The sequence below is a fragment of the Ammospiza nelsoni genome, chromosome 20, assembly GCF_027579445.1.
Source record: "Ammospiza nelsoni isolate bAmmNel1 chromosome 20, bAmmNel1.pri, whole genome shotgun sequence".
Lineage (NCBI taxonomy): Eukaryota > Metazoa > Chordata > Aves > Passeriformes > Passerellidae > Ammospiza > Ammospiza nelsoni.
Genome location: NC_080652.1, coordinates 5,764,118 through 5,777,623, shown reverse-complemented (window position 1 = coordinate 5,777,623; position 13,506 = coordinate 5,764,118). Strand labels below are relative to the sequence as shown.

Below are 13,506 nucleotides of genomic sequence, written 5' to 3'. Positions count from 1 at the left end.
GGTTGAATGTGACCCACTTGAAGAGTTCCACAACTTGGAGCCAAAAGCCTTTGCAATTATCAGAGCTTCCCACTGCAGTTTGTATTTATAGGCAGCAGTTAGGGAAAAACAGGAACATATTGGAGAGTTTGGGTATCTAGACAAAACTTGGACCTGATTCTGCTGTTCTTCAGTTTTCTTAGTCAAGCAAGTGGTTCTTTTGCTCCTGAAAAAAAAAATAATTTTGTAGAACTGAGGGTCAGGGTGTAATCATTCTTTGAATAACATTTGAGGGGGTTTTGGGAGCTGTTAGGTGTTTCTTAGCTGAATCCTGGAGATGAAGCTAAAATGAAGAAAGTAAACCAAAAGGCTTTGTAAATGACATTTTGCATTTAATGTGCAAAATAAACAGAAATAAAACAGTGAAGTAATAAAATGATGTTAAGGATTTGATATGAACCTGCATGCAGCAAGGTAATTAAGTCAAGGAAAGGACATAAAACAGTTTGTAAAGAGGCTACAATTAAAATGTCACTAGTGCTATTTCTTTGGACTTAGAATAAGAAACAACTATTAAATTTTAAATCCCTATGGAGGTAAAAATAAAGTTTATAAGTAACTACCATATGTGCAAACTATTTAAAGGGCTCATGCTACTTCACAAATGGGCCCTTTTGGGGAATAAATAGCAAACATTTATTTGAAGATGTAGGCTGTGTTACCTGGTTCTTTGGGTCTGAACAGAAGTTTAGATAGTATAAAGTCTCCTGCAAGTTTTAATTGTTTAATTTTAGGTAACAGCTCCTGTGTTACAAGTTTCTACCTCTCTTTCTTCTACACAATCTGTGCAGTAGAGGAAAAGTTTATAAAATGAGGTTGGTGTCTCCTTCAGCTGACAGTGTTGAAACTCCCCAACCAACCAGCAAAAATGTTGGAAGTGACACAAAACAGTGGTGGTGGGAGAGAAAGTGAAAGGACAGAGAAGCCAAGTTGGAAATCTTTTTACTGCCCTGTGCTCTTAAATGTTTTCCATTCTATCTGTGAGCTGGCTATAAATCCATGCTAACAATCTCATATATTCACACAGATGCAGTGATGGTCCTGGTGCCTAGCAGAGCGTCAGGAACAGGAATTGTTTGATGTTACTTCTTGGGAGCCAAGGCTTTGTCAGGTGGCCAGACTTTGAAAGCCCATGGAGAGCTGTGGATTTTCAGCTGGAGTGGGACAGATGTGTGGGGCTGCAGAGGAGAGCTGGGGTTGTGCTTGGTGCAGCTTAGGACCTGCTGCTCCTCCATTGCAGCATTCCATGTTGCTCCTAACAGAGTCCTTGGGACTTGCTGCTGTGTAGAAGCTGTTGAAAGAGATTGTTCTTGTGGTTTAGGAGCAGAATGTCCACATTTCTCTCCTGGGAAGCTAAGATGTAGAACAAATACAGATAGTCTTGGAGCTGCGGGAAGTAATTAGCAGAGCCAGAGTCAAGATCAAGTTCTGTTCATCCCTTCTGATCATGAGCTTGACCTGGTTGGTCATTTGAAGTTTGTGTTCTTGTCAAAAGAAAAAAGTTTTTAACATTTCTGACCTTTTGTTTGATGCCAGAGTAACCAGTGTGCAACAATTTTCATGGTGTGATGAGAAAAAAGGCGAATGACAAACTGAATCACCTGTAAGCAATTTTCTCCTATTTCTAGCCAGAGAGTAAATTGACTCAGAAATGAATGTTCATTCTGACAACATCTCTGTGCATAATATTCCCAACAGCCTTGTGGAACAGCCATTTTGTATGAAAAGCATTTAAACAACAACCTAGATTTATGGAAGAAAATACTGACATCTCATTTGAAAGTTGTTCTTTCTTTAATTGTATTCATTTATGCCAAGAGAAAGTGGCTTCAGTACATTCTTCAGTGACAGTGTGGGTTGTTAGTCTTAAACTTTCTTTAAAGCTGATTTGCTGCATATTCAGTTTCATTTTTTTTTGTAGGACCTTAGAAATCAACTAGAGAAATTACATGGTGAAATGACTGAGAAAGAAAAAGCAGTTGAACACCATTACAATATTCTTTTGAGTGAAAGCAATCAGAAACTGCAGAGCCAAGAACTTGTTATAAGGCAGCTGACAGACAGTGTCAATCACAAGGATCTGCTGCTTGAGGTAGGTAGACTTACTCTGAAATGAAAAATGGAAAGTTATCATTTGATTTTGTGTGGGGAATTATTACAAAATCACGTTTGTAGTTGGAGTTATTGTTGATTTTGAAGATAATCCTTCACTTCTCATAATACTGTATTTGCAGAACAGACCTGTAATTACAGAGTGTGTGACATTCCCCAGGATTTCTTGTTAGAGTTTTGTGAAGCGTGTGGACAGAGGGGGAAGAAAGCTTTACTAATACTTATGTAGGATTGTCACTGTTGTAAAAGCTCTGAAGTGCTCATGATTTTCAGTTTATTGTGCACAAAGTGGAGATTGATGAATAGATGCTGAAATATTTTATCTCCTTTTCTGGGAGCCCCAAGTGTCCTGTATGGGAATTTTCCTGCCTGAATGGTAACAGGGCCCTGCTCAGTTTTCACAGAGTAAAAATTAGAGATGGTATTCAGCAATGCAGAGAGGAGATGAGGTTGCTCTGTACCTGGAGACAAAAGTGCATGCCTTGACTTCATTTTTTAATACTGAAAAGGTTGCATAGGTGGGGAAAGCTTCTTTGTATCATTTTATTTCACTTCTGATATCTTAAATTGAGCTCTTTTTGCAAGGTGTCTAAATAACATGTTCCAGGTCATCCTTGGATATTCTTCTGAACTTTGTTAGGTTTTGTATTTTGCAGTTTCAAATTAGACTAAATTTTGTAAAACTACTTGTTTTCTTTTGTTAGAGACTTGATGGATCAGTTAAAGAAAAGGATGCAGAGCTGCAGGAGCTCCAGAATAAGTGCAAGAACCTTTTAAGAGCTAATGAAGAACTTGAACTGAAAAATGAGGGTTTAGTGAAGGAGAAATGTGCTGCACAGACTCAACAGTCAATTATCAAGATAGTCAGAGAGCTGGAGGTGAGTTTTGCATAACTGATCATTTGCAGGTAAGTACCTGAACTTCAAATTGAAGAGAATTTTGACTTTGGCTTCAAAGCTGTGGACTGATATATGTTGTAATTCACCATGTTTTGTGCTCTGATGAATTTATATGGCATCACTAAATTCCCTACTTTCAGATGTTTTGCCTGCCATAAAGAGGTGGGGTTTTTTTGGTGGTTAGGGCAGCCATAATTCACTGAGTGGGAGGATATCTGCATTTCTGGAGAGAGGTGCAGAGAGGAGTTTGTGTACTTGGGATAGATAAGGGGAAAGATTGCACAAAGCTGGTGCCCACAGGAGATAAATGGAATGTGAGGATAAATACAGGTAGGAGTGAAAACATGTCCAGGGCAAGAAGAAAACTGCTTTAAAGCAAAGAAGAATTTGTGCAGAAATATATATATTAAAAAAGGATGAGCAATATGTGCCCATTACTGTATTTGATGCCATGAATTGAAAAGATTTGTACCTGAAGTGAGAGGTCAAAATTCAAAATTTTAGTTTTAGAAGTACTTCCTTCTCTCTTTACCTTCTGTTCTAGCAAAAAAAAAAAGTCAGGTACTGTTAAATTTTTGAATCACTGCCTGACTCCATCAGTGCATCATGGTGTACAGATCATTGAACAAATGAGCTGCTTTTGAAGGTACATTTCTTGTCTCTTTTTGTGTTGTTTGCAGCCTGATGTGTCAAGGTTTCTAAAAGCATCAGGCAAGGTTAAAATAATTAGACTGGTACACAGTAATGGTGGAGAAAGCTTTTTCATTTCTTTGATAATACGTCAGTCATTAACAAGACTTTCTCAAGGAAGTTCAGAATAAAGGGAGCAAATGGCAAAGGAAACATAAGTGCAGTGTTTGGGTCACATTCTGAGCAGTCTGGTGGTGAGATGATGAATGTGATGGGCACTATAATTAACCATGGGAGGGACAAGAACGCGTGGAGTCCTGGTTGTGTGACCAGCTCAGAGAAAAGGAGCTGCAGCCCTGTTTGCCTGGGCAGCAGTGAAGGTTTGTCCCAGTGATGTGAATGTGCAGACACAGAAAATGGTCTGGGAAAGGCTGGGGGGAAATTCCACTTGTGCACAACAAACTGCAGTGCATGCACCTCACTTCTGTCACAAAGGGACCTAGGGTGGAAAATCACAGGGAACTGATGGAAATCAAACAGTGAGTTGCCTGTGTAGCCCTCCCTCTGTTCAGGTGGGTAACCAGGGCAGGAGCAGTGCAGGAAATCACCCAGACCCACCTTCTAATCACAGCCCATTCTCTGCTCGGTGCACTCAGTGACTGAACAATAGCTAATCACAGCCCATTGTCCTCTCAGCTCAACCTCTGTGTCACCTATCTCCTGCAAGGACCCACTTGGGCATGTTAATCACCAGTTTTTGGACACAGATTAGCCAGAGCTCTGCTCTCATTGGCTGCCTGCCACTCTTGGATGGGTTTGCTGTGCTGCACTGACTCTCAACAAACCCACAGCTGGATCCTCCCCACCAGAGGGGACAGAAACCAGGCTCTTGAGCCTCACTGAGCTTTTAAAGTTGAAGGAATTGATTGGAGAGATACAGAACTTTTCTCTCTTTCAGCAGATCTTTGTAGTTTATTTTAATGTATTGATAAATTTTAAAGCAACCAACACCCAGAGCTTTGCAGGGTGCCTTGGCCGGGCCAGGAAATATAAATTACAGGTTCTAATTTTGGAGTTTGGGTTTTTGAGCCACTGTCATGGTCTAGAGACAGTGAGTGAGGGCATTGATAATTAGGGGAGTTTGACAACTTCTGACTTGGGGATCTCTGAAGTCTGAGTTAAATGTGTTTTGCAGACAAGGAATTTAGAAATTGGAAGAAATGACCAAATTCTAGTGATGGATGAATGGATGGATCATTGAGGAGGTATAGCTAATATCCTGCTCTCAGTCATTTATCCTTTAACCTTCAGAGATTTTGAAATGATCCTGAGGGTTGTTGGAACATTCAGTGAGGTAACCAGATATTCATGTGACATGGCCAATAAGTTATTTATTGTGGGGGGTATAAACCTTTTACTTTCATTGCTTACAATCTAAGGAACCTTTAATGAAAATAAGTTATGTTTTCCACCACTGCTGCTTAGGAATAGTATTTCAGACTTAAATATAGACTTTAACATATTAGATTGCCTCCTTTCACGGGAATATAAATCCTTCACTGCAATATGGTCCTGGATGTCTTGCAGCTATCTCCTCTAACACATTTTCTCTCACACCATGTGTCAAGAGGTTTAATGTTTCATTAACTCCCACAGCATTACAGTCTATTTAAGTTACAGAGCTGCCTTATGTTTTGTGTACCGTCGGGGAGTTGATTGAAATAATTCACTCCTACGTGTTATTTAGAAATGACAGTAATAATGTACAAAAAAAAAAGGGATGTTCATGCTGCAAATCCTCATCCTTAATATTCATGAAAGATTTTGAAAAAATCAGGAACACATCCTTGTGATTTTGCTAACCTTTACCCAGGTAGTTGAATTTAGAATTTAATAATTTGTGTACAGCCTGTGACATTTGGAATTAAGAAACAGCTCATGTCTCCTGTTAGGCAGAAAGAGTTAGGAGTATTTCATGAGGTTACTGGGATTTTGGTACAAATGGAGAACCCAACACGTGAATCCTAAAAGGAACAGGGTTTGTGTGTGGCTCTGATTTGTTCATGCAGCAGCCATTCCTTCCCTCATTTGTGCTCACTAACTATGCACAATGACTGTGCTCTGCCAGGGCTCCAGAAAGAGCTTTAATTAGGGTAGAATTCTGTAGTGTCTTCAGTAATAATTGCAAGGTTTGCATCAGACATATGGAGGAGTGCACTAGGACTTTTAACAGACTGTGAAACAACTAAATTAAGTAAAAAGATTAATTTTTTCCTGTTGCTTTCTACGTCATTGATCAGTGTTTGTGATCAAACTTCTCCAACTTAAATTACAACCCGTGTATTTCTTGCTTAATGTCTGTTCTTGAAAGGCTGAGATTCCAGCATGTTGATAAGACTCCTTAATTTAGGCTGCAAGATGTACTTTTAAAACTTTTTTTTTCATGAGATTATTTTATTACTGGCCTCTGGATCACCCACCTCCATCTGTTTTTGTGTTTCTCTGTGCTCAGTCAGCAGCTTTGCTGGGAGCTCTTCCTCTGCTCATCTAGATAATAAATTAGATGTGAAGCTCAGGATTTTTCACTTTGATACAGAATAGTATTTAATGTCTAAATTGCACTAGAACCTGGAAATGTCTCTTAGATGCAGCCTTTAGGTACTGTTAAATTTTTGAATCGCTGCCTGACTCCATCAGTGCATCATGGTGGACAGATCATTGAACAAAGGAGCTGCCTTTGAAGGTACATTTCCTGTCTCTTTTTATGTTGTTTGCAGCCTGGTGTATCAAGGTTTCTAAAAGCATCAGGCAAAGTTAAAATAATTAGACTGGTACACAGTAGTGGTGCAGAAAGCTTTTTCATTACTTTAATGATGGGACTTTCTCAAGGAAGATGATGGCAGCTGAACATGGAGCTCCTGTCCAAAGGCAAGGTCACTCCTTCAAAGACTCTGGAGCATCAGTGGTGGGAGCTGCAGCAGGACCTGGCAGGCAGGTTCCCTTAACTGGAGTCACCTGAGCACAGCTTGATTACACTTGCAAAACATTATTTAACATGCTTGCTGGCATATTGTGAAGTAAGAGTGTAAATAATTAAAAGTAAACACCGGTTGTCCTTGCTTTTGTGCTGTTTACTTTGCAGAACACTGAATTGTTCAAATTAGCAGTCTTTGCATCTTTAGTGTCAACTAACGAGATTCTATTGTAGCTGAATTTTTTTTGGTTGCAATTTCCTCCTTAGGAATTGCAGTTGGAATAATAACAGCTGCTTAAAACTCCTGGGTGTAGGTTTCTTCCTTGTTAATGATCTGTTCACTAATGATTTAGTATCTCTTAAGAGTTCCCTTAGCTGAAATTCTCCCTTAGCTGTGGCACCTTTTTTGTTCCTCCTTTCAGTTTTCAGTCAAAATAGAAAATAGAGAGAACCAAAAATTCTTTAACAGAGGCAGAATTTGTGCCTGATATTAATACATCTAAATTTGCTATAATATCCCAGTTATTTTCTCTTTGGAAATGACTGATATCTTAGATACTTTTACATAGTAAGTGCAAGAAAATACTCCATTAAATAGCTGCATTTTTTGCTTCCTGCTGAAAAAGTGACTCTCTGGTTGTTTTGGAGTGAAAAAGTCTGGGGAAATTAGTGGATCCTTACTGAGAATGTACCATAAGAGTTTATGTTTATTCTTATAATAATAATATTATCCTTTCTGTGAGTAAGACTGCAGATGCACCATTTTCTTCACACAAATGAAGCAGTAGCTTGTAGTGTGCAGAAAACTGACTTATGGAGTATCTGATATGTTCATCCTTTATTTGGGGCTCAATATAATCCTTCTTGTGCAGAGCTGGAACAGAATTTGATGGATCTCCTCACCCCAAAAAAGCCAGTTTTATTCAGAACACAAAGAGGACTTGTTCTAAAATGTGTGCTTGGAGCTTTGGCTTGTTGGCTCCCCTTCCCCTCCTCTGGGTTAGCTGCCAGCCAGGTTGTTCCTGCTGTGGGAACCTTGGGAGTGAGGATGCTTTTGTTGGGGATGGGGGAAACTTCTGAGGCTGTAAGAGAAATGCTGGGGCACTGCTGAGGTGTGTGACCCACTCATGGTGGGTGCACAGTGAACACTCTTTGCCTCCCTCAATAACAGCTGGATTCGAGGACAGTGAGTGGTTCTCAGATCCTTGTTGGTGATCCTGTTCAGAAAACTGAGATTTCAGCTGCTTCCACAAGTGCTTCAGGACACCAGCACACACATGGGCACAGACATAAAAATCACATTGTAAACACAGGATGTTCTTCTTTTCATTCAGGAAAATAAAGAAGCTGAATATGAGAGGCTGATCCTGGCTTTAAGGAAAGAACAGAATATTTATTCTACTCTAGTGAAGACCTTCAAGGAGTCAGATAGGTAAGTGCTTCTGCTTTGGGGGATAATCTGAACTCAAAGGGCAAAAGTCAGAAGTTGTAAAAGAATGTGCAGCTTTACTGGAGATTAGTTTGTTCTGGCCAGTTGTTTATAAGCTCTCTGTGGTAGTCTCTAAAGAGAAATATTTATGTAAGTGAGTTTCTATTATCTAAATTACTTAAAATGTTTCTTTTTAGATTAGAATCTCAAATGAGCCCTGTTTCCATTTATGTACCAAAGTAAGCAGCTGGATTTTCCATACTTAGGTCTTTTGTTTTGGCATCTGTTGTAAAACCAAATTGCAGTGAACTTTTGGGCACTGGACAATTTGCCATTTTTTACTCCTAAAATACAGATAATGCTTATCTTAAAAGTGGCACTGTGAGAATTTTCATGAGAATATAAATATGCAAGATTTGGGAGAAGGTTAAACAAAACAGAGTAATTGAAGTTTGCACAGTACACTTTCAGTGCAAAGCATTGAAAAGGGTGGCAGGACCAAGTGGTTTTTAACCTTTTAAAATCAAAGAACCCAACAATTCAGAAAGAAATCTGCAGCCTACTCTGTATCCTGTTATTGCTTGGCAGTTGAGGAGGAAATGTTATCATAAAGAAAATTCTTAATCTGTAGACAAATGAAATTGAAATGTTTTATAAATAATTTACTGCTATAATTGCAAATTTCTTAATGAAGTATTTAAAACATTTGAGAGCCAGCTCCTGAAAGCAATGGCTTATACCTGCCAGTTTTGGGGGAATGTTTATTTATATTTTGCAGTTATTTTATGGACCACTGTAGTTTGGAAACCATAAAGAGAAGTAGCACTAGACTGGATGAGATCTGTGTGTGAGTTAAACACTTAGCAGCAATGCCAGCTTGTGCTTGGCCACAGCTCAGGACCTGCTTTAGATACTAGAAAAAATAATGAAAAATAATTCTAGCAGTCAGCTGATGGAGATTATTTCTGATTTCATATGAAGAGTGGGACCTGGCAGTGGCTCTGTGGGCAAGGAGAGGCTCCACGTTCTGTACAGCAATGACAGCAAAGCTCTGAATCTGGCTGTTCTAGGATTCTTTTCAAATAAGCAAACTCAGAACTGCAGGTGTAATCACTGGGATTTTGATATGAGCTTCTGTAGGATCAGGATCATTAGTCCTGATCCCTGATGTGGGATTTTGAGTGCTGTGTCCAGTTCTGGGCCCCTCAGTTTGGGAAGGATGTTGAGATGAGAGCATCCAGAGGGGGCAACGAGGCTGGAGAGGGGCTGGGAACACAAACCCTGTGAGGAACCCCTGAGGGAGCTGGGGGTGCTCAGCCTGGAGAAAAGGAGACTCAGGGGTGACCTTATCAATCTCTACACCTTCCTGAAGGGTAGCTTTACTCAGATAGGGCTGGGCTCTTTCTCCAGCAGCACTGACACAACCAGAGCACACAGCCTCAAGCTGCGCCAAGGGAAATTCAGGTTGGATATCAGGAAAAAGTTTTTCACAGAAAGGGTGATAAAGTTCTGGAGTGGCTGCCCAGGGAGGTGGTGGAGTCCCCATCCCTGGGTGTATTTAACAAAACCTGGATGTGGCACTGGGGGCCAGGGTTGAGTTGAGGTGTCAGGGAACAGGTTGGACTCGATCTTGAAGGTCTCTTCCAACCTGAGAATTCTGTGATTTTGTGATTTTAGAGTGCATGGAGCAGTCAGTGCCTGTTGTGCCACAACAGCAGAGGATGCACAGTGAGCTAGGGCTTGGAGCTGCTCTTTTTCCTCCATCTCCCAGTTTTAGGGGTTGGAACATGCTGGAAAATTCATCAAGGCTTGAATCCCAGACTTCTGGGGAATGGGTAAACAAGCCCTGCAGATACACAGATGAGGAAGCTGGGTTTAATTGCCATCAGCACTGACATGGATTTTGGGCAAACATCTGTTTTCTTGCTGACATCTTCTTTTAGGCAGTATTTATTTTAAGCAACCTGGGTGGTTATTTTTCAAAATGAATTACTGGATGTCAGGACCAAGATATTCCTTCTCTCTCCAAGAGGGGAATCAGGGCTTGTTCTTATAAAACCTTTAACTCATGGAAAGGAGAAAATGTGCTTACCTGGCTTCTAGTCATGTGTTGGTTTGGTTTTACTCTTAATCTTTTTTTGCTGAGCATTTAAGAGAGCTCTCACTTCAAAGAAGCTCTTGTATGAGGAAGAATTGTTTAAAGCAATAGTTTCTTGTGCGGGAAGCCCTGACAACAGCACACTTGTCAGGAGACAGACTGAGAGGCTTTTCATACATGTAGCCTTTTAATTAATGTGCATCTGCAATACTGTGTTATTCTCATGCAAGTATGATGTGCTCTGTGTTCCTGTACAGTCCCCCATCAGGTGGATTGAAATTTTTTTTTAAAGATCCCTGAATTCTCTGTCATTTAGTGCAGTGGCTTGGAAATTCTGCAGCAGCTTAATTTATCTTAAAACACTAAGTGAGGTAAATGCAAAAATAAATAATACAAAGAATTCAGTAACAGCTTCTTATTTATTTTTTATTAAATCAAATTTATTTCAATTTATTGCAATTTCAGGTTGGTTTATATTCAGCACTTAAAATATTTTTACAGATTGATCAGAACTGCCTTGTTGGTGTAGTTGAAGGGTGTGGGAAGATGTAGCAAGGGGCAGCTGATGCTGAAGAGCTTCATAGCAAAGTTGCTTAAAAATTAATTCACCTTAAAAATTATAAATTCCAAGTTTGAACATTTATTCCCCACTGTGGTAACTGAGACAATTGAGACAATTTAGAACTCAAGGGATCTTTTTACAGACTGTGGATAAATGAAGAAATAAAACAGTTAGTTATGTCTGGGTCCTATTTTCAATGGAACAGAAGCTTTTGATATTTTTCCTAAGTGCAGGATTAGATTATCTGGTGTGGATTATCTCCCTGTGGCAAGGGAACAAAGTTTCCATGGTCACCACATAATGGAATACACAAAGCCATCAGCATTATGTGATAATGATATTTTTCTGGCACAGTTTTTAGAAGATAGTAATTTAGATTTTCTTTAAAAAGAACTGCTCAGAAAGAGGCTGGTGGAAGAGCTCTGTCATGGGGAAGCTGATTTAGGCAGCAGAGCCCAAAAGAGCAGGAAAATGCTGTGTATGTAAACATTTAATCTCCTCTTTCTATGTAGGGATTTGTTTGTGCTTATGCATCAGAATGATGGAAGTGTGGGATGAAACCCAGCCATGGGGAATGGGGAATGGCTGCAAGCCTGAGTGGAGAAAAAACAGTGCACACCAAAATGTTTTGAGTTGGATCTCAGAGATTTATTTGTCCCTTTTTTTCCCCAGTATAAATAGCTTGCAAGTGGAACTGAACAACATTTTCATGTTGAGAAAACAACTGGAGGAAGATGTTTTAGGTAACAGGAATCTCCAGAAGATTTTACAAGATCAGATTAAGGACATGAAAAATCACAAAGGTTTGTGTCTGTGCCCAGCCCAACCGTCCTCTAGCACAACGGAAAAGTGGTTTTATTACAGTCAGTTTGCTGGCATGGAGATAAAATATTTGAGAGTAAAAAAAGGTGTGAAAATATTTATTTTTGAAAGGTGCAAAAAGATTTCTTTTTGACTTTCTATACAGATGATTTGGTGGATTTGTAACAGAATGCCTTGGAGCAATCAGGGCACATACAGAGGGAGAGTTTCTCTCTTTCCATGCAGCAAATGTTAGAAATTCCATGGCACTTCTACTGCAGGGATCATTTCATGCTGCCTGCAGCTTTGTACCCACAGAATTGACTGTTTTCCACAAAAATCAGAGATTCCTGCCTTGGAATCACCTGATGGCCATGGCATCACTTTCTGACCATGGGGTGTAATCACTTCCCGAAGAGTGGCTCAGGCACTGGTAACCTCCTCCTAACAGAAGTATTTCCAGAGAAAGAAAAAAAAAAATACCTAGAAGTTTTGTTACTTAGTAATTCAGAAAAAGTAGAGCTTTTAAATATAGCTTAGCTTCTGGCTTTTTTGCTGTATGTCTTGGGAGGTGTTTTTAGTATATTCTTGGATATAGAAAAGAATAATATAAGTGGGTATCATTAAATAGTTTACTGCATATGTACAAGATGTTTCTGTTTTATCCCATAGGGGATATATAAATAACAGTAAAGCCTGTTCACTTCCCCTTTCAACTTAGATTTTCAATTTTAGCATCACTTGACAGCTCTGATAAGTGACAAAAGGTAAACTTCAGCTGTTTCAGAGCTTCCAACCTCAAAAGCCCAGAGATAATCAACAACCAGGCTGGGCCAAAGGTTCTTGTGGATACTCCAGGGTTCTCAGGAGCTGTTGTGCTGAGGGTGAGGCTGGTGGGAATAAAGGCTGGAAAATTAGTAATGATTTGTGACTTTTTGGGTCTTTGCAGCAGCCACAGGATCAGTGTCAGAACTGGGAGAAGGATTTGCATGTCTCTTCTTTGTCCTAATTTAGTTATGCTTTCTCCCTATCTAATCAGATTTATTTCTAGAATTGTCTGCCATTTATATTGTAAATAAACAGGTGTTTATTGAAACATAAATAATTCCTGCAGTTATAGAGGCAATGAATAAGTAACTATTTTCAATCCAATTACTGCATTCTTTTGACCCAAAAGCAAAATAAGTTCATTAACTTTGTCTAACCTGGCATTTTTCCTTGAGACCTTGTTAAACTATAGTTAAAATAGAATAACTATTCATGCCTAACTTATCCTTCCTAAAAATTATTTCTAATTGTAATGCTAAATATGTAAATTATAATTCAGAATAACATTCACAACTCATGCTGATAACCACAGAAAATACAGCCACAGAAAATTCAGCAAGTCTGTGTGACAGAAGCACAAAGAAATATGAGGACAAATTTTTTTCAATTAAACAGAAAGCTTATTTTGGGAATGAAACATTCTGAGTGGCCTCCCACAGACTTACTGGAAGGTTCTTATTGGAAATGTCCTGTGCATTCTGTGCTATGTTTTCCTGCAAATGGAATTTCTGAAATAATGTCTGTCCTTGGCTGTTTTGGCAGATGAAACTCTATCTTTCTGTGGAGATCAAACATCTTATATGAGTATCTGTTTAGGAGAACAAGACCATTTAAGCCTTCAGATAGACCATCTGTCTCTGGAAGAACTTAAAAAAAAGGTATTGATCTTTTTCATTATTTACTGTTCCTAATGGCTTAATTCTGCTTTGTTTCTAGTTTCTGTGTCTCTCACAGAAACATTTTTTTAGGTGCAGTTGGGTAGATCTGCAAGGATTTGAAGCTCCCATCTCTGGTTTGTGACCCACCTTTTATGAACTATTTAGACTTTGTTACACCCATGGGCTTCAGAACCAGCTGAGAGCTGAGTGATTTCCAGCCAGGGTTTTGTGATCTTGGACACCTGGGCTCAAGGTT

General features: G+C 39.3%; 1 protein-coding gene across 4 annotated transcripts in view; it reads left to right on the top strand.

Annotated features, from left to right (window-relative positions):
- Positions 1-13,506, top strand: part of CDK5RAP2 (CDK5 regulatory subunit associated protein 2) — a 221,357-nt gene that overhangs the window by 16,395 nt on the left and 191,456 nt on the right. For all 4 annotated transcript variants that reach the window (XR_009419787.1, XM_059486486.1, XM_059486484.1 and 1 more), the window contains 5 exons: positions 1,961-2,131; positions 2,856-3,029; positions 7,989-8,086; positions 11,416-11,546; positions 13,135-13,250. Coding sequence is in view for 3 of the 4 variants with exons in the window: in XM_059486486.1 (XP_059342469.1) it covers positions 1,961-2,131; positions 2,856-3,029; positions 7,989-8,086; positions 11,416-11,546; positions 13,135-13,250 (690 nt within the window). In the remaining variant the exon portion in view is untranslated. The remainder of the gene's footprint in view (positions 1-1,960; positions 2,132-2,855; positions 3,030-7,988; positions 8,087-11,415; positions 11,547-13,134; positions 13,251-13,506) is intronic.